Source organism: Hippocampus zosterae, chromosome 5 (genome assembly GCF_025434085.1).
Source record: "Hippocampus zosterae strain Florida chromosome 5, ASM2543408v3, whole genome shotgun sequence".
In the NCBI taxonomy this organism is placed as follows: domain Eukaryota; kingdom Metazoa; phylum Chordata; class Actinopteri; order Syngnathiformes; family Syngnathidae; genus Hippocampus; species Hippocampus zosterae.
In genome coordinates, this window is record NC_067455.1 from 7,503,059 (window position 1) to 7,526,658 (window position 23,600).

The 23,600-nt window shown below is 43.9% G+C and overlaps 4 protein-coding genes across 8 annotated transcripts; all 4 read left to right on the forward strand.

Moving 5' to 3' along the window:
* The first annotated feature begins 283 nt into the window (after window positions 1-283).
* Window positions 284-2,288, forward strand: gbp (glycogen synthase kinase binding protein). Its single transcript, XM_052066051.1, has one exon. The coding sequence runs from the start codon at window positions 417-419 to the stop codon at window positions 933-935; it is 519 nt and encodes a 172-aa protein (XP_051922011.1). The 5' UTR covers window positions 284-416; the 3' UTR covers window positions 936-2,288.
* Window positions 2,289-3,921: 1,633 nt separating this feature from the next.
* Window positions 3,922-13,835, forward strand: dpy19l1l (dpy-19-like 1, like (H. sapiens)). Its single transcript, XM_052066031.1, has 22 exons — window positions 3,922-4,341; window positions 4,572-4,596; window positions 5,145-5,232; window positions 5,725-5,862; window positions 6,067-6,187; window positions 7,225-7,318; window positions 7,821-7,878; window positions 7,965-8,056; window positions 8,334-8,433; window positions 8,523-8,600; window positions 8,897-8,983; window positions 9,050-9,109; window positions 9,201-9,281; window positions 9,531-9,632; window positions 9,693-9,764; window positions 9,844-9,929; window positions 10,332-10,356; window positions 11,144-11,263; window positions 11,333-11,507; window positions 11,934-12,033; window positions 12,116-12,241; window positions 12,470-13,835. Exons 1-22 carry the CDS (start codon window positions 3,984-3,986, stop codon window positions 12,630-12,632), a joined length of 2,349 nt encoding a protein of 782 aa, XP_051921991.1. The 5' UTR covers window positions 3,922-3,983; the 3' UTR covers window positions 12,633-13,835.
* A 616-nt stretch (window positions 13,836-14,451) lies between these two features.
* On the forward strand, window positions 14,452-16,603 carry pkdc (protein kinase-like domain containing). Its single transcript, XM_052066046.1, has 2 exons — window positions 14,452-15,130; window positions 15,765-16,603. The coding sequence occupies exons 1-2, from the start codon at window positions 14,754-14,756 to the stop codon at window positions 16,354-16,356; spliced, it is 969 nt and encodes a 322-aa protein (XP_051922006.1). The 5' UTR covers window positions 14,452-14,753; the 3' UTR covers window positions 16,357-16,603.
* Window positions 16,604-17,209: 606 nt separating this feature from the next.
* Window positions 17,210-23,256, forward strand: herpud2 (HERPUD family member 2). 5 transcript variants are annotated; one of them, XR_007962481.1, is made up of 11 exons: window positions 17,210-17,399; window positions 17,517-17,838; window positions 18,623-18,889; window positions 19,119-19,220; window positions 19,914-20,009; window positions 20,071-20,225; window positions 20,306-20,413; window positions 21,144-21,470; window positions 21,589-21,721; window positions 22,491-22,722; window positions 22,850-23,256. XR_007962481.1 is itself a non-coding variant. In XM_052066043.1 (10 exons), exons 3-10 carry the CDS (start codon window positions 18,752-18,754, stop codon window positions 22,647-22,649), a joined length of 1,218 nt encoding a protein of 405 aa, XP_051922003.1. In that variant the 5' UTR covers window positions 17,211-17,399; window positions 17,517-17,838; window positions 18,623-18,751; the 3' UTR covers window positions 22,650-22,848. The 5 variants fall into 5 exon arrangements, 3 of the variants coding, with proteins under 3 accessions (XP_051922003.1, XP_051922005.1, XP_051922004.1); XR_007962482.1 differs by having other exon boundaries at window positions 22,868-23,256; XM_052066043.1 differs by lacking the exon at window positions 22,850-23,256 and having other exon boundaries at window positions 17,211-17,399; window positions 22,491-22,848.
* The last annotated feature ends 344 nt before the right edge of the window (window positions 23,257-23,600 follow it).

Sequence of the window (23,600 nt, forward strand, 5' to 3'; positions counted from 1 at the left end):
TTATCCGGACAAGCAGTTAGGAGTTATGTAACATGCATTTGGCGAGAAGAGTCCAAAAAGCAAGAGAGCGGTTAGGGAGTTCCAAAAGTATCAGCACACTAGTAAATCGTCAGGCCGATACTGTTAATAGTATTAAATCGTTTTAAATACGTTATCGACATTAATGTGTTTATTAAAGTATCACATATTTTTTTACACTCGAGACTGGTGGTTTTGTTTCAAAACACCAAACCATCGCCTCCTCGGCTGAAGACTTGGTATGTTCCTCTTTACACGTCACCCATTGTTTACAAATCAACAGAGCCTGTTTGAGGTTGGCGGCGTGGCGAGAGCGAGGACGGAGGATCGCTGCGAGGAGCGGTGCCTCTTTCATTCAATCCCCGACCACAACATCAACTAACCCACTGGCCTTCACGATGCCCTGTCGAAAGGAAAACTACATCTTCCTGGAGCAGTCCGTCACCGTCGGCTCCAAAGAGGTGGACGCGCTGGTGACTAGAATCGGCGAGGCGCTGCAGCTCCACAACAATAGCGGCGGCCACCCGAAGAAGACGGCCTGCTTGCACGAACTCACCACCGGCGTGGGGAGCGTGATCAACCCGGCGGGGGTCGTCGTCGTCGGCGGCGGCGGAGTAGGAGGTACAACCGCCGCGGGCGCGCCTGTTCCAAAGCGGCAAGGGTGCTGCATGCGACTGCGGAACCGCGGCAGTAGCCGGGCGAGTCCTTACCACATCCCCGGCTCGAGCGACCAGGAGTGGGACCAATTCAAACCGTGGAACAAAAAGAGGCTGCACGCCGAAGAGGACGACCCGCACCGCCTGCTCCAGGAGCTCATCCTTTCGGGCAACCTGATCAAAGAGGCCGTGAGGCGACTGCAGTTCTCCACGGCGGACTGTGGAGACTTCCCCAAAGCAGCAGACAACGTGCCGTGCTGACGAGGCTTCAAACACTGCTCCCATCCTTCCGCGGCCCTCTCGTTGATTTTCAAGTTAAACTCGACAAGACTGGTAGCTGTGTTTTTTTCCTCCCATTTCCCCAATTTCCAATTTTCGTTTGATCCAGAACCTTGGCTCCGTTGCGTCAGCGACGGTGGTTAGCTCGCCAGTTAGCCGCCCGGCTAAGGAGCCGCGTTGTTTATGTTTGAAAATCTTCTCGACTCAAGTCGAGGTGGGGTGTGCTAAGGGGCTTCAAATAAGACGGGATTTATTCATTTTCAATTACACTTTCCCCTTCCTCTCAGTTGAATGAAATTTCACATCGGGGCTTTTTATGTGTGTGATTTTTGAGGGTAAAATGGACGCCATTTTCAAGACGACTCACGTAGCCCCCGCACACGTAAACAAGTTGTTTTTGTTTCCTCCCATCTTATCCGTTCATCTGTTTGTCGTGTTTGGAGGCAGGAGTACAAACTGCTAGCCTTATCCACTCCAAACACATATGAACTTAATCGTGGAGGAGAGTTTTGGTGGTTTAGTGTTTGTGTGTGTGGCCATTTTGTTTACACTCGGGGAGAGGAGACAAGAAGCATGTGTGTACCTTGCTTTACTTTTTTTCCCCTCCTCGGAGCAGCTACTTTCACCATCACAAACCTCATACAACAGACCATCCGTGTCATTTTCTAATGCATTTTTCTACACAGCAGCATAAAACGTGGTTAGCACCATTGCCTCACAGCTTTGCGGTACGCGGTTCAAATCCCTGCTTCCGGTTTCCTCCCACATTCCCCCAAACTTTTAAAAAGTTAATTGAAGATTATTAAATTGTCCATTGGCTGGCAACCAGTCCAGGATGTTTCCCTGGGATAGGCTCAAACTCATCTGTGTTCCTTATGAGGAGTAGCGGAAGCGATTTTTTTTTTCCTACACCAAGCTATGTGACAACAAAAAGTCTCTTTGTGGTTGGAAGCCTCTAGGTGTCCTCTGAAAGGGGATCCCGGTGGGCAAATATGCAGGACAGTGGGGGTTGGGGTGCGGGTATGTGAAAGCAAGGCCATTTCCCACAGGGCTTACTATTACTTGGGTCTGTTTGTTTGCTTGTAAAAGGAGGGGGTGTGTGGTCAATGGTCACATGACAACACTTTTGTGGTGCTCTTCACTTTTGGGGAATTCCGATGAGGAGTTCTGTTGTGTTTTTTTTTTGTATGTGTGTGTGTTTGTTTTGTATTTGTGCTCCGTGTACAGAAAAATGCACAACTGCTTCGTACCGAAGTATCATTATAATGAGCCTGAGTATTCAGGGCCGTTTTTGGGGGGGGTTGTCTTAATAAACACACTCTTTGTTTTTCCAAACTTGTTGTCTTGTTGAATTCCGGGAACTCCTTGTTGTGACTGAAACCTCATTGAAAGTGAGTCGGTCCAATGCTTTCTCCACGTGTGTGAGCGTGAGCAACGTGGTGTTGGCAGACACATGTTCATTATGAGCCTATAAATACCTCCTCTGCCCACTCTATGTGGAGGAGCACAGTAGGCTGCGACAAGTGAGGGGAGCAAAACATGTTTTGCAGTGTCCTCAATGTTGTTTACATCAGCTTTCTCTCCTGTCACTGCTCAGTCACTGAGTGTGAGCGTGTCGTCGTATTTCCCAGCAGAAGAGGAAGCTATCAGCCCCCGGGGAGCACAGGAACACTGCTAAGAGAGAGCTTGAAGTGAGCCATTCAGAAATCTTAAGTTCAAAAGGGCAAAAGCATGACAACACAAAAGTCATAACTAATAATGCCACCGTGTTATGCTCAAGGTACAGTGAGAAGTTCACAGTGAATACCCATTTCTTGCAGGGGAAATATTTCAGACCCACTCTTAAAAGGAAAAAAAACATTTTGCAACCATCCCCCTGAGTCATACCTTTTGAACACCAACGTCTTTGTTACTGTGAAAGCTCTATGCATGGGCACCATGGCTTGTGTCATAAGATGTGACTAAAAATGGCAGGCAGCCTAAAAGAACGTCTGAACTTTATTTGGAGTACATCAGTAGGCACTTAAATGGTGGTGCATGTGTGCTGACTCTTATTTAACATGCATTTGAATGCCATTAGGTTATTCTGAACACGGCAACATCCCCTTAGAAGACACTTGCGGAACCACAATAGCTCATCCGTCCGTCTATTCCAGTTGTTTATTTTTACTTCGCTTCATGAAAAATTTTTTTTTTAGTTCAACTCAATTTTATCAGTCACAATCGCCGTGCAAAAAGTTTGAAAGTGATTGATTTTGGTCTATGTCATTACTGGCGACAAACATAATTCGAACAGGGGTGTGTTGTGTTGATTTTTTTTACACCCACAGATTTTTTAAAAATGTCATACATACGTTTCTTGGAATATATTGATTTTTGCACAGGTAGACAAATGAATATGACAAATTCTTTGTGTCCAACATGTAAAAACTAGTTGTTTTTTAACTCTTGGGAATTTAATCAGTATTTGTACTTTTACCAGTGTTTTCTAAATAAGTGTCTTTCTTCTGATGTACAGCACGTGAGTACTTTTGCCACCTATTTTAAGTAGACTTGTGGTTTGATAATCAGAAGGAAGAAAATGATGGCGGGAGATGCTGAGAGACTTTTGATGAGGGTCCATCGGGGAATTGAGTGCCGTGTTAGGAGGAAGTGGAGCTTCCTGCCACGCGTGGCGTAAACAGTCGACCTGTCTGTAGTTACCCGACATGCTCACTTAGGGGCAGAATTTCACCAAAATTGCGTGTTATCAAATCGCACGGCGAAAATGCGATCGCGATTTGTCCTCGGTCTGATACCAAATAGTCACCTGCTGGTATAATCAAGATAGGTACCGATCCTTTTTTAACCATAAAAATGGCTTGGTATGAATTTGGTAAATCTGAATTAATTTTCATTATTCGATAGTTTGCCCTTTTTATTAAAAAATAAATTATATTTTATTAAAAATTAAAAATGCGCACAGGACATATTTCTACACACATATCGATCACAAAACATTGATATCGATCACATTTAATACCAACATCGATGTCATATTATCGATATTTGGACCAACCTCCCTACCATTGTAGCATAAAAGTGAAAGCTTCTCCAGGACCTGATCTTAGGAGGAGGCACGCTGCGCTGCTGTGTGGCCGCTCATCTTTCGCTCGCCGCTTCCTTCTCCTGCAGCAGCTATCCATGGCGGCCAAAAGCCGAAAGCAGACTGGCAAGAGCGACAAAAGCGAAAAGAGTCCCCCGCTCGCTTCTACTGGTGGCAAAACCGGCGCCAAGCGAGCCGCCGCTGGCAGGGATGCCAAAACCGCGAACGGGCTATCGGGCATCCGCCACAAGCTGGGGCTCACCCATTCCGCAGCGGCCGGTTTGGGATTCACGCTTCTCCTCGGTAAGCTAGCGTCGGTCGCTTCGATTTGGACCCCCAAACCTGGGCTAAATGTGCGGATGACAAACTTGTTATCTACCGTACATCAACATCCGCGCTAACGTTAGCTCACCTGTCTATGCTAGCTTTCGAGCGTTAGCCACCACTAATTGGAAATTGATTTGCCATTTGAAAGCGTGTGTGTTTTTTGCTCATATAATTCCCCCTTAAAATGTATTTATGTGTGCCCACAGCTGCTCTAAGCGGATATCTCCACTGGTGAGTTGTAAACAATGTCTAATAACGAGTGCCGTGTTCAATGGTAATTGGTTTTCTGCTCTTTTAAATACATTTAACGATTCAATACAAACACAACGCGGTTGAAAGCTGTACAGTTAAAATTGGTAAAGGGCATTAAATCTAGTTGTGTCACAAAGCTTCCAGGACTGGGCCTCAACAGACATATTCTCGATAAAAAATGTCTCCTAATTCTCCGAGAGTTTGAAACACTTGGCCAACGTTGACTGCCTTCATTCAGGATTCCTGATCATTTGAATCAGTTGTTTTGCAAGAAGGACACGTCTATAAAGCATGCAGGACAATGGCCCATGAGGCAAACCCTGTCCCTGTCCATTTTTAAAGCTTGTCTGTATGCGAGACACTTTAAGTACCGGTAACTGAATTGTCATGAATTCAGAGCAGCATCTAAATTGCCTGACTTGGGAATGTTCTCTGACATAAGGTGCATGAGTCCGTCTCCTGATGTCTCTGTCATTTAATCTGACCTTCCCTGGCTAATGTCTATTATTATTACTCTCCACTTACAGGTATCATGTCACACAGCTCTTTGAAAATGACAGGCACTTCTCACACTTGTCCACCCTGGAGAAGGAAATGGCTTTCCGGACAGAAATGGTGATAACAAGCTTTCTAGAGCGTGTGCGTGTGTGCGCGATGTAAATTATTTCAAAATGGCTCAATCACACACTGTGGAGGCAGCCAAAATAATCTATAGACACATCTGTAAATGGGAGACTTGCATAAATGTTTTATTACAAAATTTACTCAGACATCACCAGATTAATACAAGTTACCTTTAGCCCATACAATGACAAGATGTGCTCAATGGTGGCCATTAGACTCTGGAAACGTATGGGTATGGCAAACTGATGTTTGGGTAACATCGGCCAACCTGTCCAATGGGACACTACTGCACATGCATTTCTGATTTATTTTCTAAGGGCCACTATGTAGTTGGTTTCTTGCAATTCACAGCATCTTTAGGTACCGATGGAGGAGTTAAAAGTCGGCTTTAACTTCCTCTTCCTGGTTTCATAACCATCCCTCAGTCTATGTGTGAAGCCTTTTTAATTGCTTCACTTTTTCTGTCTTGTTTCTGGATTACAGGGCTTGTACTACTCGTACTACAAGACCATCATTGAGGCGCCTTCCTTCCTGCAGGGCCTCCACATGATCATGAACGACCGGCTGACCGAGTACCCACTGGTCATAAACACCCTCAAGAGGTTTAATCTTTACCCAGAGGTACTTTTTATGGTGGGGGACTTTTAATTCCACATTTTGAAGCTGTTGTCATTTTGTAAAGGCCAATATTTCCTGTCAATATTTTGGAGTTGCGGATGAGCAGAACATTTTGTCCACATTTTGAACACAAGCTTGAGAGACCAAGGCGACGTCTGAGATGCACAAAATTCCGCGTGAAGCCAGAGCTGTGTGTGTGTTCTCCAGGTGGTTCTCGCCAGCTGGTACCGGGTGTACACGGCTGTCATGGGCTACTTTGGCGTTCCTACCAAGATGTGCTGGTCCATCAACAGAGGAGAATTCCTGACACCCGTGGACAGTTGTGAAGGTAGTGGCGGTCGCCGTGGAGACCCTGTGCCCTCTTGCTCATAACATCACACACAGTGAGGGCACCCACCGCGGTTGATTGGTCAGACAAAGAGAAGCTCTGATTGAAGTCCTCCAAAATGAAAATGGCGCACAAACACTTTGTTTCGAGATGGTTCACTTATTGATTCGTCAACGTTTACAGATATGTGATGCAACAGTAAGTTCGGAGAGAGGCAAACATCCAAATCCAAAATGAGGTCAAGTTAATGATTTGTACGGAGGGACCCGGAATTCTTGGAACCTATAGAACTGTTTGGAACGTCAAAATATGAATTAATTTAACGATTGCCCAAAAGTAAAACCATAAACCTTAAAAGTGCTCTTCAAAGTGCTTCATAAGGACACAAATAGGATGAACAGAAGAATATTTTTTAAACAATAAAATCATGAATTCAACGAAAACGCTTCATACTTATGCCGGCTTGTTCGTAGTATACAAAACATTATTGCAACATTGAGTTAAAAAACTCTTATTAAAAAAATGCAGATGCTCTCTGTTTCATTACATTTTAAATTATTTTGCCAAGCTACATGGTTATTTTTTTTAAAACTTATTTTGTTGAGGAGAAATCACTGTATTCTGCCGACTCCGAAGAGCCATTTTGAAGCCTTGCATTGATCCCCAAATATGGTTTCTTCCTTGACTTATCGTCCACTGCTGTTAAACCAATTAAATCGACTTACGGGGGGAAAAATGAGATTCATTTTATTAATTTGGAAGAATGTACAGTATCAGTCCTATCCAATTGAATGCTATCGTACTTCTAGCAATAACATAACTCGAATGGTTAAAAAAAAAATCCTCTTCCTGTGCCGTAATCTTGCTGACTTTGACTGCACCGAAAGAAATTTTATTTTGAGTTTGTTTGTTTTTTCTAAGTTGTCTGGTGGTGAACACAAATGGTGCTTTTCTAGACATTTGATGTCAATCTCTCGACAGTTTTCAAAATGCCTTTTTCATTTTCGTCCACTTGACATTGTGTGTCTGTACGCCAGGCTTGGGAGACCCAGCTTATTTCTACGTGACATGCGTGTTCTTGCTGAACGGGGCGATGATGAGCCTGTTTTTCCTGTACGGCGCTTACCTCAGGTAGTCTTTCCAGTTTGGCTCTGTGAAGACGTGTTGTTGCTTATTGATCCACCAATATAATCGACTCAAGATGCAGATGACCTCTCTTTGCGACTGTTTTGCTGCATGCCCTGTGAGCGGATGTGTTAACGGGTGCGCTACAAAGTACGAAGATTGCTGCGCTAGTGATGTCACGATACCAAAATTCTGACTTGGATACTGTTCCTGCATGAAATAACTGAATACAGATACTAAAACGGGAATTTTAAAAATGTTCACACGACCGGAGAAGATCCGTACTCTGTTTGGGCTCCCTTTCGAGCACACCCCATAAAAACGCAAATCAGCCAGTGTAATTTTTCTCAGGTTTGATGAATTAGATTCCATGTGCTAAATTCATCTATTTGCATCGTCTCTTAATAGTTTTCGCGTTCATTTCAAGGCTATTTTGATGTACAATTTTTTGTGCTATTTTTTCCAGACCAACCTTGAGTAAATGAGGCCAATTGTGTTTTCTTTCTAGTGGCAGCCGACTGGGTGGTGTCGTGACCACCCTGTGTTTCTTCTTCAATCACGGCGAGGTGGGCGCACGCTGTTAAAATATTTAACGGCGTTTAAAAAAAAAAAACAAACGGCTAATCTTTCACCTTTTGCGTGCTCGTGTCAGAGCACACGTGTGATGTGGACTCCTCCTTTGAGGGAAAGCTTTGCCTACCCCTTCCTGGTCCTGCAAATGCTGTTACTCACATTCATCTTGAGGTACGCATTTTCGGTTATGTCACACAATGTATGCAGCCGAGAGGATTGCGTTGAAGTTGGAATGCATTTTGTAACGCCTGTTAGTGACACCTACAGGACTGGAGTAGAACAGCATCACTGTTTGACACGTTAACATTTTTTTGGGGGGGGGAATTAAAAGCGTTTCTGATGTCGCTTTTATGGATCACATTCAATTGTGTACTTAATTCAGTGTACAGTGGGTGTCTGCTCAACTTGGTCTCCCCCCCCACTGTTTTCATCACCCCCCTATCATCAGGACCCGGAACCCGAGCAGGATGGCACTGGTCGCTCTGGGAATCTCCACATTGTGCTTCATGCTGCCATGGCAGTTTGCCCAGTTTGTGCTGCTCACTCAGGTAAAGCGCAAGGCAGACACAAGGAACAAAACATCAAATAAACACGATTGCCAGGGTTTAAATCCCCCCCCCCTTCTTTTTTTTTTTAGGTGGCCTCCCTGTTTGCGTCCTACATCCTGGGTTACCTCAGTGCGGCCAAGATGCAGTTGTTGTTGCTCACTCACATGGTATGATGGAGTTTTACTCTCTGATCGCGGTCTTCACTTGCTATATTGCGGTTCATCGTTTGTGGGTTTCTACAGTACACATGCAAGTCCGAATTTAGAGTTGCGTGCTTTCAGTGTATTATCATATTTTGCCACAAAATGCTAAGGAGTACTGAGGTAGAGACAGACGTCTCCCAGCTAAACACCATGATTGTATTTATTCCCAAGTGGTTGATGACACTTGACCTGTTTGGGCATCATTGCTGAAGGATCGTGCTCACGGGCAGCCTCGTCTCTTTTGTTTCCGCAAACTGCAGGTCGCACTGGTCTTCTGCTTTGTGTTTATGTTTGGCAATGCCATGCTGCTCACGTCCTTTTACGCCTCCTCGCTCGTCTCAATCTGGGTGAGTTGAGTCTGGATGATTATGTCTAAATCGATGTTTTCTTGGCAATAATTTTTTTTTTCTCAGGCTGTTATTGCATTGAGGGATGGCTTCACTCGGATCTTCAGAACTGGTTTAATGTTCTGGGTAGGGATGATTTACTTGTGCCTCAGAGCAGAGTTGGTGCAACAAAAATCTCTCTTTTTCTTTAGTTTGAACTTCCTTCTGTCTTCCCCAGGTCATGCAGGCTTTGTTTTGGATGGGGTCCACTGTGCTGCTCAAATTCCTGCTGTCCACCATCCTCGGTGCTTCAGATGATGTGAGTTGGTGTCATCAAGATGATCACCGTCCCACAATGCTGCTACTTAACTTTGACCTTTTGGTTTTCAAAAGCTATTGTCATTTTAAATGTTACTCACCCTTGACACATTTTTTTTAGAAATATTTTTTCTGAGTGACTGTTATCTGTACTTTTTTTTAAAGGAGTTATCATTCATTTTTTTTTTACACCTTCTGATTTGCCGTTGCTTCAACTCCTGTTGCATGTTTACATGCTTCTGTTTCCAAGGCTCACATCAGTGGTCTGATCAAGTCCAAGTTTACCAACTACAAGGACTTCCACACGCTCATGTACACGTGTGCTGCAGAGTTCAACTTCATGGAGTGGGAGGTGAGATTGAAGTCGGTGCATGCCTTATGCGCTGGTGCCACCTCTTTCTCTCCCCACCAGACTCCTGAACGCTACCTGAAAACGCTGCTGCTGCCCGTCACCGTGTTGCTGGTGGCTCTGATCGCAAAGACGGTAAGCTGATTTTTTTTTTTTTTGCGATGCGAACATAAAATGCACAACCTGATCTTTTTTTTTTTGTTGTCTTTTCCAGATTATGCAGGATGTTATCCGCTACCTGAGGGATGGAGGCAAAGCGCCTGAACAAAATAAAGATCATAAAAATGAGGAAGCTGTGAGGTGAGATGATGTCACTGTGCACTTACCTGACAGTTCACTTGGTACAGCTTTCCAGGTTTGCAGGAATTTGGAAACAGTAAATGGTGAAAATGACAATAAAAAAAAAATCCACTAAATAACAAAAATCGATCAATTCTTCCCTTTGTATTTTTGTATATTACCATTATTTGTATTATTTATGATTTGTATTTTCACACAAAGGACACAGTACTGTATATTGAAAACACAAACTATACTCTCAAAACACTACAGAAAAACGGACACGCACATCGCAGAACTCAGTAGATGTACAAGAAAACCAACTCTTTAAGCACAAATGTATTACGCACAACTTACACATTGTTGACATTACACATGGCGCACACAATATTGCCATAACTCGGCATCTCTTCTCCGTTTTAGGTGTGAAGTTGTCACTAAAGGAGAGGTGAGAAATATTCCTCCTTGTTCCTTTCCACATTCTATATTATGTCCTTTGGTGCATATTGCGATGAGGAATGATGAACCGGTTCTTGTTGAAAACAGATTCCGAGAGTTTCAATTCCTTTGCGTGGTTTGCCATTCTTCCCTGATCCGTTCCAAGCCGGGTGAATAAAGTCACCACGCATGTTGCGTAGTTTGATTGATTGGCACAGCTGGCAAGAAACATGGCGCCGAACGCTCGCTCGAAAGTTTTAGATTTTACAAGTAAGGATAACAACAGGGCAACTTGCAAATTATATTCATATTTCATCAAGGGAGGAAACATGAGCAATATGCAAAAGAAGTTTTACACTCAACATACGATAGTTTAATTAAGGTCGCACTTTAGATCCGCTTCGGAGTCCTCAACCTGACCGTTACTCAAAGTAATTCTGTAAGTGTCATTTCGAACCCAAAAGGAATGTCACAACGTCCATTTGATTAAAGCGTGTCATCATGATGCCAAAACAATTCTTTACGTTCGATAAAATTTGGACATTACTTTGTTCTGTTTGTTTTACTAACATGTAATTATAGAAGAAAAAACATTCAAATTTTTTGGGGGGAGGCAGGTGGTGGCAGGAACAGGAACACGATTTCGATTCACTTCAGTGGGGAAAATTGATTTGAGAAAAGTCATTTGAGTTCCCAGCATGGTCCTGGAACTAAGTATAAACTTGTAAGTCAAGATACCGCTGTGTCGAACTACTGGAGATGATTTTATGGTGACTGTTTCCTGTGCGCTCCTGCAGATGGTGTATCACAGCCTGCAGCTGTTGGCATTCAGTGTGCTGGCCGTCCTCATCATGCGGCTGAAGCTCTTCCTCACGCCGCACATGTGCATCATGGCCTCGCTGATCTGCTCCAGACAGGTGGCTTTTGACGGCTGCGTCGCCGTGGTCTCATTCTAACGTAACTGAGCCTCTCTGTGTTCTCCTCAGTTAATGGGCTGGATCAAGGACAGGGCCAAACATCGGGCCGCCGTGTTCCTCGTGTTGGCCCTCATGGCGGTAAAGGGGGTGGCCAACCTGAAGGCCCAGTGGAGCATCATTGGGGAGTTTAGCAACATGCCGCAGGAGGAGCTGCTGAACTGGATACAGGACAACACTCTCCCCGGTGAGGGATATATTCGCTCTCATGACACAAATACTATTGTGAAAGTCTCCCTTTGTCTGTCCGTCCATCCGTCCATTTTTTAAAATACGCTTATCCTCACATGGGTAGCCGACATGCTAACCACTGTGCCGTCCTTTTGTCTGTGTGGAGATAAATGAATGAGTAAAAGATTTGATAGAGAAGCCTTTCAGAATATTGACCTCTGCACCGAAATGCGACCTTTGAGTTTTCGAGCGCACCAGAGATTGTTTTGCTGCCTCGCCAGGCTTATAGTTCCACAAACATTGTGATTTTCCTGATTTTTAACTTTTCAGTTCCAGCGCACACTCGGTCAACACAACACGCATGCATAACTTGGTAGAGCGCACGCATAACGGTGTACATGTCTGTCGCATTCACTTTTTTGGCGTGTGTTATGTGACGCAGGTGCTGTGTTTGCGGGTGCAATGCCCACAATGGCCAGTGTGAAACTGTCCACGGGTCGACCCATCGTTAACCATCCCCACTACGAAGATGCTGGTCTGAGGTCAATGGGAGAGTCACACGACCACCAGTAGTCATGCGATTGGACTCTGATGCTGATGACTGTGTCGTGTTGTGTTCTCCAGGGAGAGAACCAAGCTGGTGTACTCCATGTATAGCCGCATGTCTGCAGAGACTGTGAAGAGCAACCTGAACAAGCTGGCAGTCGACTTTTTTGTTCTGGAAGATTCTTGGTGTACCAGGAGAACCGGGTATGATACACCACTTAACAGTAGGGCTGTGATGAAATCGCCATATCGTATCATTTTCATACTTGGAACGCGTTTCATAAACTAGGTGTCGCCAATGTTTGAGAATGAACAATATTTTCAAAGCAGCGGATAAAACATAAAATATTATATTCGCTTTTTTGGGGATGAATAGCCAAGACTCATAATAGCAACAATATGAAGCTGACCCTCTTTTTCACATTCCACAAGGCCCGGCTGCAGCATGCCGGAGATCTGGGACGTGGAGGACCCGCAGAATGTGGGTAAAATTCCTCTGTGCACGCACATGTCCAGGAACTCACGGCCACACTTCACCACCGTCTTCGCCAATCACATCTACAAAGTCCTCAAAGTGGCCAAAGATGCCAGATAACGGCACCCGACGTCTTTTGCTTTTGAACGTGCCCGTTTACCGATGGAAGCCTTATTTTTAATTTTATTATTAATTATTATTTTTTTTGTAGTTGTAGCCTTTTTGGGGGGTTGGGGGTACAAAATTCCCAGTAAAAAATGTGATATATTATGTGTCGTTTATCCACCTGATATAGGATAGATAAGGTAGGATATTGCGGAAAGTGTTGTGACAGAATTTATTCTACTCCGTGTTTCACAGGCCCCAGCAAAGTGGAACAGTGCTGCAACTGTGTACACTTTTAGGTCAGGTTTCCCCAATCAGATTATTAGTCATGTGAAAATCTTCCCTTTTATCAGAACTTCTTTCACACAGAGACCTGGCAAAATTTGCCCAAACGTTTTCCAATTGTTTTGTTTTTTCTTTAATGTAGAAAGAGGAACATTGCCAGGAATTTAGCGCATTGGAGCAACACAGTATTCATTCACCAGTATCTTTCACACAAAACCCAGCAAATCAGGACATTGTTGGGTCGGACAAATGGAGAAGTATTTACAGGAGGCAGTTTCACACAGGAATCCAATGGCGCTTTCTTTTATGTAAAACCTTTTCCACTTGTATTCATTTGCCAGTGTCTTTTCCACACGCAATCCAGTCGAACGAATCATTGTCATCAACAAATTCATTTTGGTTACACTTCAGACACTACCTCGGAATCTGGGATACTACCGCCGGCATCGACGCCTTGTACAGTGTTGCTGTCGTAATTGACTATTTTTATATAACTTATTTGCAGGCTTTTTTGGAAGAAAGTTCAAATGTTTTATGGAGGAATATGACAATTAATACCTGTCATGACATTTTAGGCTAGTTATTAGAACAGCTGCACCTTGTCCAGTTTCGTTTTTTGTTGTAAAAAGAATTGTTTTTTATCCTCTCACACTGCCAAAATAACTGTAGCGGATAATCACACCCGAACAGTAGCAGTGTATGGGAAAAGCAAAGGTCACGAAAATATGAAGCTCAGTTGACATAAAGATGAATTTAGCATAGTTTAGCATTTCAGTAACAAGCTAAACGGGAAGCCTCGATGTGCCAAAGGGAGCTCTTGAACAAAAACTATATAGATTAGAGATTTTTCTATGAATGTTTTCAATAATTTCTAATGTGTTTTATGGTTCTTGCTGACTATATTTGTTTTGTATTGAAATAAAGGGTACAATTTATTTTGTCTAGATGTGTTCATTATTTTACAATAGTATTCCTAATTTAAGGTTTATGCAAGTTTTGTTGGCAAAAAATATTGTTGGTTTATTATTATTCTATTTATATATATTATATTTTATATATCATTTATATTATTATTACTTCAAAAGTCAAGTGTCGAGCAGCGGTCACCAACTGTGGTCCTGTGGTTTGTTAGTTGTCAATTAAGTGTCACGGAGGACTCGGCTGATATTACCGTATTTATTCTCCAGAAGAGGAAAAAAATAGTCCTTAAATGTCAAACTTGCACGACGGTTATTTCTAATAATAGGGTGGTGCGTGATTTGTTGGCACAAACATTTAATAGCCTGCAATTACTTTTAAGATGTAGGAAGGAAGACTGCCACTCTTGTGTTTGTCCAATTAGACTCGCCGTACAAATTCCTGAATTGAATTAATCGCAGTACCAGAATTCCGGCGTAACTTTTGATATCAAGGCAGACTTTTCCCCGAGAAGTAGAAACGCGTTTGGTAAGTGTTTAAAGTATTACGAGAAAACAAGTTTCGGTACAACCAAGTGAATGTCAAACGTGTTAGTTCGTGGGGCTGTAGAGAGTAGACACAATGAAGTTGGTCCCAATGGACTTGCCGTACAACTTTCGCTTTGCCCAGTTCTGGACTGGAGTCCGCAACGCGGAATTTCATTTGAGAAGGGATACGTCAAATTACTGTTTTCTTCATAAAGTCTACGTGTCGTGTCAAACTTAAAGAGCCGACAAAAGTTACGTGATGAAGCACGGGATTTAACTTGGTTTCGCGCTTTCGCAAAAGCGTAGCGAGGCAGCCTGCAAGCAGAGCTAGGCCAAGTGGATTCGTCGTGCGACGTCCGCATTTGTTTTAATTCCTACCCGTTTTGATACTCAACAGTGATCGTAAATGAAACCAGAGCACCGGGACGCGGTCCTGCGGGCGTGCGGCGCTTCGTCGCTGCGTGTGGGTGCAAAGATTCAGACGCTGTGGAGCGGCTACGGCGAGATCGTCCGCCTGCACCTGGAAGGCTGTGAGCGGCCATCGGTGGTCGTCAAGCACATAAAATTTCCCTCGAAGGGGGCCGGGCACGCCGCCGCCGACCCCGCCGCCCATCGCTCCCACATGAGGAAGGTGAGGTCCTACGAGGTGGAGACCCACTGGTACCAGAACTACGCCACCAATTCCAAGTGTAGGATACCCGCCTGTCTCGCCGCTTGTTCCCATGGAGACGAGATGCTAATCGTGCTGGAAGACCTGGATGTGGCTGGTTATGACCAAAGAAGGTATTTATTTTTAATTTAAAGGAGACATTCTATGCATTTTTTTGCATTGTAAGTAGTAGGATGGGGTCGGAGCTCTCCCACAGATGGCCAAAACTAAGTAAGCAGTTTAGTTATTTCGCAACTCGAGTCCACAAACAAGCCCTTAATCCACCCCCAACCGTCATGGTAACAAAGGCCAGTACTTGGCATGGATATAATATTTGACTTTTTTTCATCATAAATATGCGGTGGAAAATTAATAAAATGAATTATAATAAAATGGACAAAACAATTGTAGATTTTGAACTATATGATCTTGTAGGATTTTACAGTTGCATTTTGGCGCACAGATATGAAGTGGCGTATATATATTTAAAAAAAAGAGGAAGATTAAATGTGGGAAACACTTGTGGATTTTGCACCCTATGGTTTAGAATTTTTTTTTCACTCATGAATTTTTTGCGTTGCAGACCCTACAGTGACAACATAGTCAACAATTGTAGATTTTACATGTGTGACCTGGTAGGATTACATCACTGAATTTGGTTCCTCCACAAATGTGCAGTACTTTATAAAAAAATAAACTGAATACGATTAGAAATTTTGCACCACATTCAGTATTTTGATATGCAACCCCTTTTTGTTGTACTCACAGAACCAACGTGAAAGATTATGAGATGAGAGCGTGCCTCAGTTGGCTGGCCCACTTCCATGCTCACTTCCTGGGGGTAGCCCCGCAGGGCCTGTGGCCAATCGGCACCTATTGGCACCTGAAGACGCGCCCGGATGAGCTGGAGGCCATGGACGACGCCAGGCTGAAGGCTGCGGCCGGCGCCGTGGATGAGGCGCTTAATAGCTGCCGCTTCCTTACCATCGTGCATGGCGATGCCAAGCTTGCCAACTTCTGCTTCTCCTCTGACGGACGGGATGTGGCGGCCGTGGACTTTCAGTATGTCGGCGGTGGCTGCGGGATGAAAGATGTGGCATACTTCCTAGGAAGCTGCCTTGAAGAAAGGGAGTGTGACAAGATGGTGCCGGGCCTGCTGGATCACTACTTTTCTGAGTTAAAGCATGTCGTGAGCGCCCAGGTTGACTTTGCGGCGTTGGAGAAGGAGTGGAGGGAAATGTTCGCCTTTGCGTGGACTGATTTCCGCCGGTTCCTGCTGGGGTGGATGCCAGGTCATTGGAAGATCGACCGCTACAACAAGAGGCTGGCCGACGAGGTTCTGATCAAACTCAAGCTTTGAACGTAACAAAAGCATCAGCTCGAACCTTTTTATCTATACAGCACTCCCAAAAAGTTGGATCATTGGGTTTTTGTGTCCAGTATTTAAAAAAAAGCCCACATCCCTAACTTTTAATGGATTGCCTAATGATCACAGGTAGAAAAGTACTCATTTCAACACCTTCTTTCACTTCCAGATTGAAAAAAATGGAGATTAATTTTCTCTGCACGCACTGTGAATGATACAAAATACAAATCACATACATTTACTATGCAGTATGATTGAAATTTGTATTAAAAAAAGTCAGATTCAAACTGAATAAAACACTTAAGTATATCTCCCTCCTAAATAGGGCTTTAATTTTCCTTAAAACCAACTTTTAGTGGTTTAAAAAAAAAGAGCAAATGGGAATTTTCTGACTTCCGACTACTTTGAACTGGGAGGTCCGAGTTGTTGGAGTCGATTGGGTGACTGAGGACCCAGAGTTCACCGACTGGCTTCAATGTGAAGTCACTTTTCAAGGGCGACCCCCATGGAGACAGACCATAAACGGCAAGGCATAATTTACAAGATTATAATCACATATTTATCATCGCATTAGTTTAGTTATTAAAAAAAATACTTGACACAACTTTAGTTGTGCTGACTGTGTGAAGATATAAGATAAGATATCCTTTATTCGTCCCACACTGGGGAAATTTACAGCCTCCAGCAGCAAGAATGTATGTAGAAAGAAGAAAGGAGAAAGAGAAAAAAAAACAACAAACATCTTTCAATTAAATACAATATGAACACAAATGGATAAATCGCAGTACTATTTACAATTTTCCTTCACATCATTTAATTATTATTATTATTATGATTGTTATATGTTATCTCCCATGATGCCGTTGTTTGGTGAAATGACGAAATGCTTAGAATATACGATATTCATTTATTTATATACACTAAGGAAATAATGATGAAGGGTTGCTAGAGGTCAAAATGTGTTGTGATGAACCTGCACAAACAATACCTCGGAATCAGCCATCTTTGTTGTTTACATTCGCCTCGAACACTTTGAGGTCAAAACTGGGACAACCCATTCTTATTTCCCACCACCCTCGAATGCAGCAAACGATACTGTTGCGGCTTAAAGCAAACCAATGATACGTAAAAAAAATTCACTTGAACACTTTGAGGTCAAAACTGGGACAACCCATTCTGATTTCCCACCACCCTCGAATGCAGCAAACGATACTGTTGCGGCTTAAAGCAAACCAATGATACGTAAAAAAAATTCACTTGTGTCATATTTTGCACAAATGTCACGCCCATATGACATTCAGGGACGCTTAATTCTGACGTCAGATTGAATTTCGTGACACGCCTATATGACATTCAGGGACGCTTAATTCTGACGTCAGATTGGATTTCGTGACGTCATCAACAACAAGACCGGTCGAATAAATCGAAAATAGAAGACGGCGACTGCGGCATTTGCCCTCGAGGGATTGTTATCAGGTACACAGGGGCCCGTCACCACGTTGAAATCGCTTTTAGGTTAATACTCGCGCTGTCAAAGCCGTGAGTCAACCGGTAGAGAATCGGCGCAGGTGTCGAGCGATGTTGCTAGCCAGCGAGCTACCAGGGATAGCCGCCGAGCTAACGCTGGTAAACATTACTCGACGGCGTGCGTGCATATGTCTGTGGTTAAGTCTTTACGCCAGGTCACTGCCATCCAGTTACACACGTATAACATTTTAAATATTGAAAAACAAAATCTAAACGGTGTTCCTAAATTGTCCCTATGTTTAACCACTTCGGGTTTTGCTCGCCGTCAGCACAACATCCAGCCTGGCTATTTTAGCTATTGGACAATGAGTGCTCAATCTCTACTTTTAGCTTTAGTTCTAGTGGACGAATAAAGTATCTATTTAATCAATTTATAGACAATATCTAAAACACCTATTTAACAAGAGTGGCCAACAATATTTGCTTCCCCAGCAATATGGCGGCGATCTGTTTTTGTTATTTCTGTCACATAAATTACCAGGCTGCTCAAATTCCTTTTTTCATTATTTTAATGAGAAAAAAACCCATTGAGATCGGGATCTCTCTTACAAGGATGGCCTTGCTTCGACGTCAGCGGCACGTCATAAGAACTGTTAACCCTTAGAAATAAATTTGTCGACATGGACATGAAAAGAGTTGAACCGTTAAGTCGTAGTATCAGTACCAATTAAAATCCTGCGAGTGCAAATGAGTGGTTTTAATCTCTTCCCCTTCTCACTCGATATCCCCAAAGACAGACTAAAGCAACACCAACGGATAATGTGGAAGGGCAAGCGCCCCCCAATGACGCTTTGAGGGGAGCTTCCTCCTGAAGTGGTCGCTAAATGTCCCCTGACATTTGCCGACATTACGACCATGAGCAATGGAGTCAGGAGGAGCGGTCACTTTAGTCATTCAAGCGTCCGACCAAAAGCATGAAGACTGCACAATCAACTGCTTCCTGAGCTGGACTGTGGAGGAGCTGAAGAGTCACATCGCCACTGTGTACCCCAGTAAGCCAGTAAGTCATGCTTAGAGTAAGACGTTTGTCATGGCTTCATGAAATGACTGTTTGGCGTCATGCGCACCATATACGCTAAAACTGGTGGGATGAGAAAAAAAAACTACAGCGTTCTTTGGACATGTGCCCTACAAGTGTGCTCACACGCAGCTGTTATCTAAATCAAGAGGGACTGGCTAAATTATTTACTTCTGTTGCTGTTGACAAACATTCTCGACTGGCCTATTAGAAATGTTCTCAACGTGTACTGCAGCGCTCCAGAGATCAGCAGCTAGTGTACTCAGGGAAGCTCCTGCAGGACCACCTCCAGCTACGAGATGTACTGCGACAGGTACGCTTTCTCCATGGCAGCACCCCGGATGATCATGTTTGCTTATTTCAAAATCCAGAAGCAGCGGGGCCTGCCGGCCTAGAGAGATGCAGGAAGTCTGACATTTTGTTTTGGGGTGGCCATTTTAGCCTCAGTTTGGTCACTTGCAGTGGTCCTTCAGAACCGATTTGGTCCTTGAGATCTTGACTCATTTCTAAAAAAGTTATTTTGAACGTTTTTTTTTTCATATGAAAATCTGCAATGGGCTCTTCTGTGGAGCCCATTGGGGTTGACAAATTAGTTTAATGGCACTTTACCGCCACCAACTGATACTGGCCTGCTACTGCAAGCAACCTGACCTCACTTGATGGTGGCTGAATGCTGAGTGGCTATTAAAAGGCGACATCTCATTAATAAATCTAAATCTAACATCTCTAAATCCTAATGCCTGACATAAACAATTTTGAAAAAAAAAACCTCAACTGCATTGAATAAAGCCGACTGACCGACCAAAATGAATTTAGTCCTCCCCTTGCCCCTGCCCCCACTCTACAAATTGCAGCCTTTCCCACTTGAAAATTGCATTCTCCTACTTTGCAATGCCAATTAAAATTCGATTTATTCAAAGAATATTAGCATACATCAACCTTTTTAGCATACATCAAACTTTTGGTCTTCATTGTCGCATTTGTCCGCGCCAATCATGTGGAACAGCCGCACGACGAATATGCCATCTTGCATCTGATGTGCAGTTCTTGCACCCCGCCGGGCTCGCCCGCACCCCATTGCACCTCCACGCTCAACGCCGACGTGAGTACCAACCCGCCGCTGTACCTCTGCGTGTGTTCTTTTCACCTCTTTCACGTGTCAGCTTCTGACAGGTCCTCTCATCTTTGTTAAGAGTTCCGAAAGTGCAAGGTCAGCACTTCGTGACAGTGCCTCCATCTCGGGAGGTCCTGATGATCTCAGACGTCGAGGTGGTGGCGTCAGCTTGAACCCTCTAAGCCCTGCTGGTGTCCCTCGATTGTAAGCAGAGCACATGACCTCGTATTTTATTCTCTGAGAGGACAAATTTGCTTCTTTTTCTTGTTCATGTCCATCATCAGACCTCAAGGTGAAGCTCCAACGCCTCTGCGAGGTGGCCAGATGTTGATGCCCATTCAGATGCTGTGGTGGTGGCAGCAGATGTACGCGCGGCACTACTACATGCAGTAGTGAGTAGATGTCTCACTTCGGGATGCTGCTTGTTGTACAACACAAACCTACAAGGTTGTGGCAGATCCTTAAACGGTATTACGAGGCGTGGTTCTAAAAACAAGGCCCGAATCGGCATGAAAATGAATTAAATAATTATGAAATACATCTTTTCAAAGTCTTATTTTTTTTAGATGCATATACTGTAAGATTTGTGATTGCAAATTGTCTGAAATCTCACACACAAAATACCTTTCGTTAAATTTTTTTCCAAAAATTGCCCCAATGACTATCATAATGTTACAATAGTGGAACCAACAAAACAATGATGTGGTTTTGGTCGGGACTCCTAAGAGCAGATGCACAGCATTCATGTACTGCCGTAACGAATGATTCTTTTTACAAATGATTAATCTGTCGTGAATTGATGAATCCGATTGTTAAAAAGTTTTCATTTCCATCCCTATATTCCAAGAAGGGCGTGATTTAAAACTCCAGAAAATAGGCACACGTAATTAAGATTCAGTTACCGGTTTGGTCTGGAACATGTCAGAAAATAGGCAAAAATCACTGTGTAATTAAAATGTCACATGGACCATGGACCACCGCTAGCCAAATTCAAAACCATGACCAAAAATGACCGAGTTTGGAGTTGCGCCCCGGGACCTCCACATGTCCTCACAATTTTTTTGTTTTGAAATGGCCTTCAAAATCAAATCGGTCTGTGGCTCTTGGTGTTTCTCTTTGCAGTCAAGCGGCGGTGGTGGCCTCCCAGACTCTCAGCTTCCCCCCTGCCACCTCACAACTGCCCCCTTCCCGGCCCAACGAAGCCACGCCCGCCATCCCGGACGCCGACCCCCTGCCGGAGAACCTGGCGCTGCCTCCTGCAGCCAACGCCAACATCCAAATAAACGTACAGGGCGGCGGCGGCGTGCTGAACGAGGACGAGCTCAACCGCGACTGGCTGGACCGGCTGTATGCGCTGTTCCGTGGCTTCGTCCTGCTCGGATTTGTCTACTTCCACGGCTCGTTCGGCCACTTCATCATGGTGGTGGGAGCCATGATGCTCGTCTACCTGTGAGTCACTGGGAGAGAAGCTGCCTGCATGCTGAACTTTTCGCTAAGAGCACCCCGGACTCCTTGAGCCGTAAACGCCGCCAGAAGCAGAAATTAAGAGGGTTCTTTTTCTTTTTAGGCACCAGGTGGGCTGGTTTCCCTTCAGAACGGTAGCGCATCTACAGCAGCAGCAAGAGCTGCCAAACTTTCAGGATCCTGAACAAGCTCAAGCTTGGGAGGAAGCGGAGATACAACGGGGCATCTGGGAACTGGTGTGTTTTGACATAATCTCAGTTTTAATCTATTTTATCGGTGCGACCCGTTGGACCGGTGGTTCGCGCGTTGACCTCACAGTGCAGAGGCACAGTGTTCGATTCCAGTTCCGGCTTCCCTGTGTGGAGTTTGCATGTTCTCCCCGGGCCTGCGTGGGTTTTCTCCGGGTACTCCAGTTTCCTCCCACATTTCTAAAACATGCATGGCAGGCTGATTGAACACTCCAAATTGTCCCTCGGTGTGAGTCTGAGCGTGGATGGTTTGTTTCTGTGTGCCCTGCGATTGGCTGGCAACCAGTTCAGGGTGTCCTCCGCCTACTGCCCAAAGACGGCCGGAATAGGCTCCAGCATCCCCTGCGACCCTTGTGAGGTTAAGAGGATCAGAAAATGGATGGACATTTGACACAAATAACAAGGTTGCGAACATAGATGAGCCACGCTACAAAAAGTGCAGTCAGGCGAGCCATTTTAGCTATTTGGTCACTCATACACACATATGCTTCTCTGACCCTTTAGTAATCTTTTCAGAATAGCGACTAGCCAATTTAATTTCTGTTGAAACAGGCAATGTGCAAAACCACCTTGACATTGTTTTGTGGATGACAAGAAATGAGCCTGGTGGAAGGCCATCTCCTGACCATGGAAAAAAAAATTGCATTTTCATTTGATAAGTGACAGCTCCCTCTGCTGGCTGTGGAAAGACTGTACAGTCAACATTTTAAAGGTGGTACAGTATTGCAACTGAGTGTGTGGGTATGTGCTTCGTTAGGAGCGGGTGATGGACAACGGCATGGACGAAGCCCAGCAAGAAGACCCCGGCTTGCTCGCCACGGCGTGCTCCTTTGTCCGAATCTTCTTCAGCTCACTTATTCCGGAGGGTTGGCCCCAAAGGCCACCTGCCTTACCCCCTGTGCTCCATCCTTATTAGTCCTGAAGAAGCCTCAACCAGCATGTGGACAAGTTGACATACATAATGTTTAAGGCCTGAAAAAGAACTACCTGTATTTTGAAATATATTATCAATCAAGCTGTAAATGGATGCATTAAATCTCACTTTTATTTATGTCATGTAATTGATGCTGTGCTTCTCTTTGGGGAATAAAAAGCTTTTTTTCTTTTTGTTGTAAGTCCTCTACTGTCCTGCAGATGTCAGCATGGCTCCTTGTTAAATTTGAGGCAGAGAGTGCAGGGGACCTCACGCACGTTAATATTCATGAGGAAAGCAGTGCAGGGATTTGGGCAGTGAGTATTGATACTCAATTCTATTTCACTCATAGTTTAAAAGAGAACAACAATTTAGTCATACGTCTCTATTAATGTTGACTTCACAGCCCAAAACTAGAAAGCAACTCAAAATAGCACGGACCTCCCATAATGAGCGGCATGAAATGTAGTAAAAATTGCACATGTCCTATCAGTCCATGCGATTGAGAATAAAACAATCTGGTCACCTGACAACTGCGCATTACTATATCGATATATGTACACAAATGTATACACATTTGAAAATGAAATAAACGCCAACACCGTGTTTACTGAGTGACAACTATTCATTAAGAAATAGAAGTATGAGCAGCAGCATGAAAAGTCAGCAGCACCGCCTGCAGCAAAATCCGTTATAGGTACACACCACAAAAGCCTCTACATTGATAAGCAGTTGTTATCAAAGATCCAGAATGAACTCTAAATAAAAATTTGGATGAGCACAAACTTAGTCAGCAGCATTGTGTTACAGTGTGAATGTACTACACTAGAACAATATTCTTTATATGCATTTCATACCAATAATTAACCCTCAGAGCTGATAACCAAGCAAATCATTTTAATGTCAGATGTGAATATGCACAAAAAAAAAAGCAAGAATAGGCCGTGGCACTAA

Coding starts and splice junctions, on each gene's coding strand:
- gbp (XM_052066051.1), top strand. CDS start 417: ATGCCCTGTCGAAAGGAAAACTACATCTTCCTGGAGCAGTCCGTCACC.
- dpy19l1l (XM_052066031.1), top strand. CDS start 3,984: ATGTCATATTATCGATATTTGGACCAACCTCCCTACCATTGTAGCATA. Junction 8,434..8,522: donor AGTTTGTGCTGCTCACTCAG/GTAAAGCGCAAG, acceptor TTTTTTTTTTAG/GTGGCCTCCCTGTTTGCGTC. Junction 9,110..9,200: donor GAACTGGTTTAATGTTCTGG/GTAGGGATGATT, acceptor TGTCTTCCCCAG/GTCATGCAGGCTTTGTTTTG.
- pkdc (XM_052066046.1), top strand. CDS start 14,754: ATGAAACCAGAGCACCGGGACGCGGTCCTGCGGGCGTGCGGCGCTTCG. Junction 15,131..15,764: donor GCTGGTTATGACCAAAGAAG/GTATTTATTTTT, acceptor TTGTACTCACAG/AACCAACGTGAAAGATTATG.
- herpud2 (XM_052066043.1), top strand. CDS start 18,752: ATGGAGTCAGGAGGAGCGGTCACTTTAGTCATTCAAGCGTCCGACCAA. Junction 18,890..19,118: donor CTGTGTACCCCAGTAAGCCA/GTAAGTCATGCT, acceptor CTGGCCTATTAG/AAATGTTCTCAACGTGTACT. Junction 21,471..21,588: donor GCCATGATGCTCGTCTACCT/GTGAGTCACTGG, acceptor TTTTCTTTTTAG/GCACCAGGTGGGCTGGTTTC.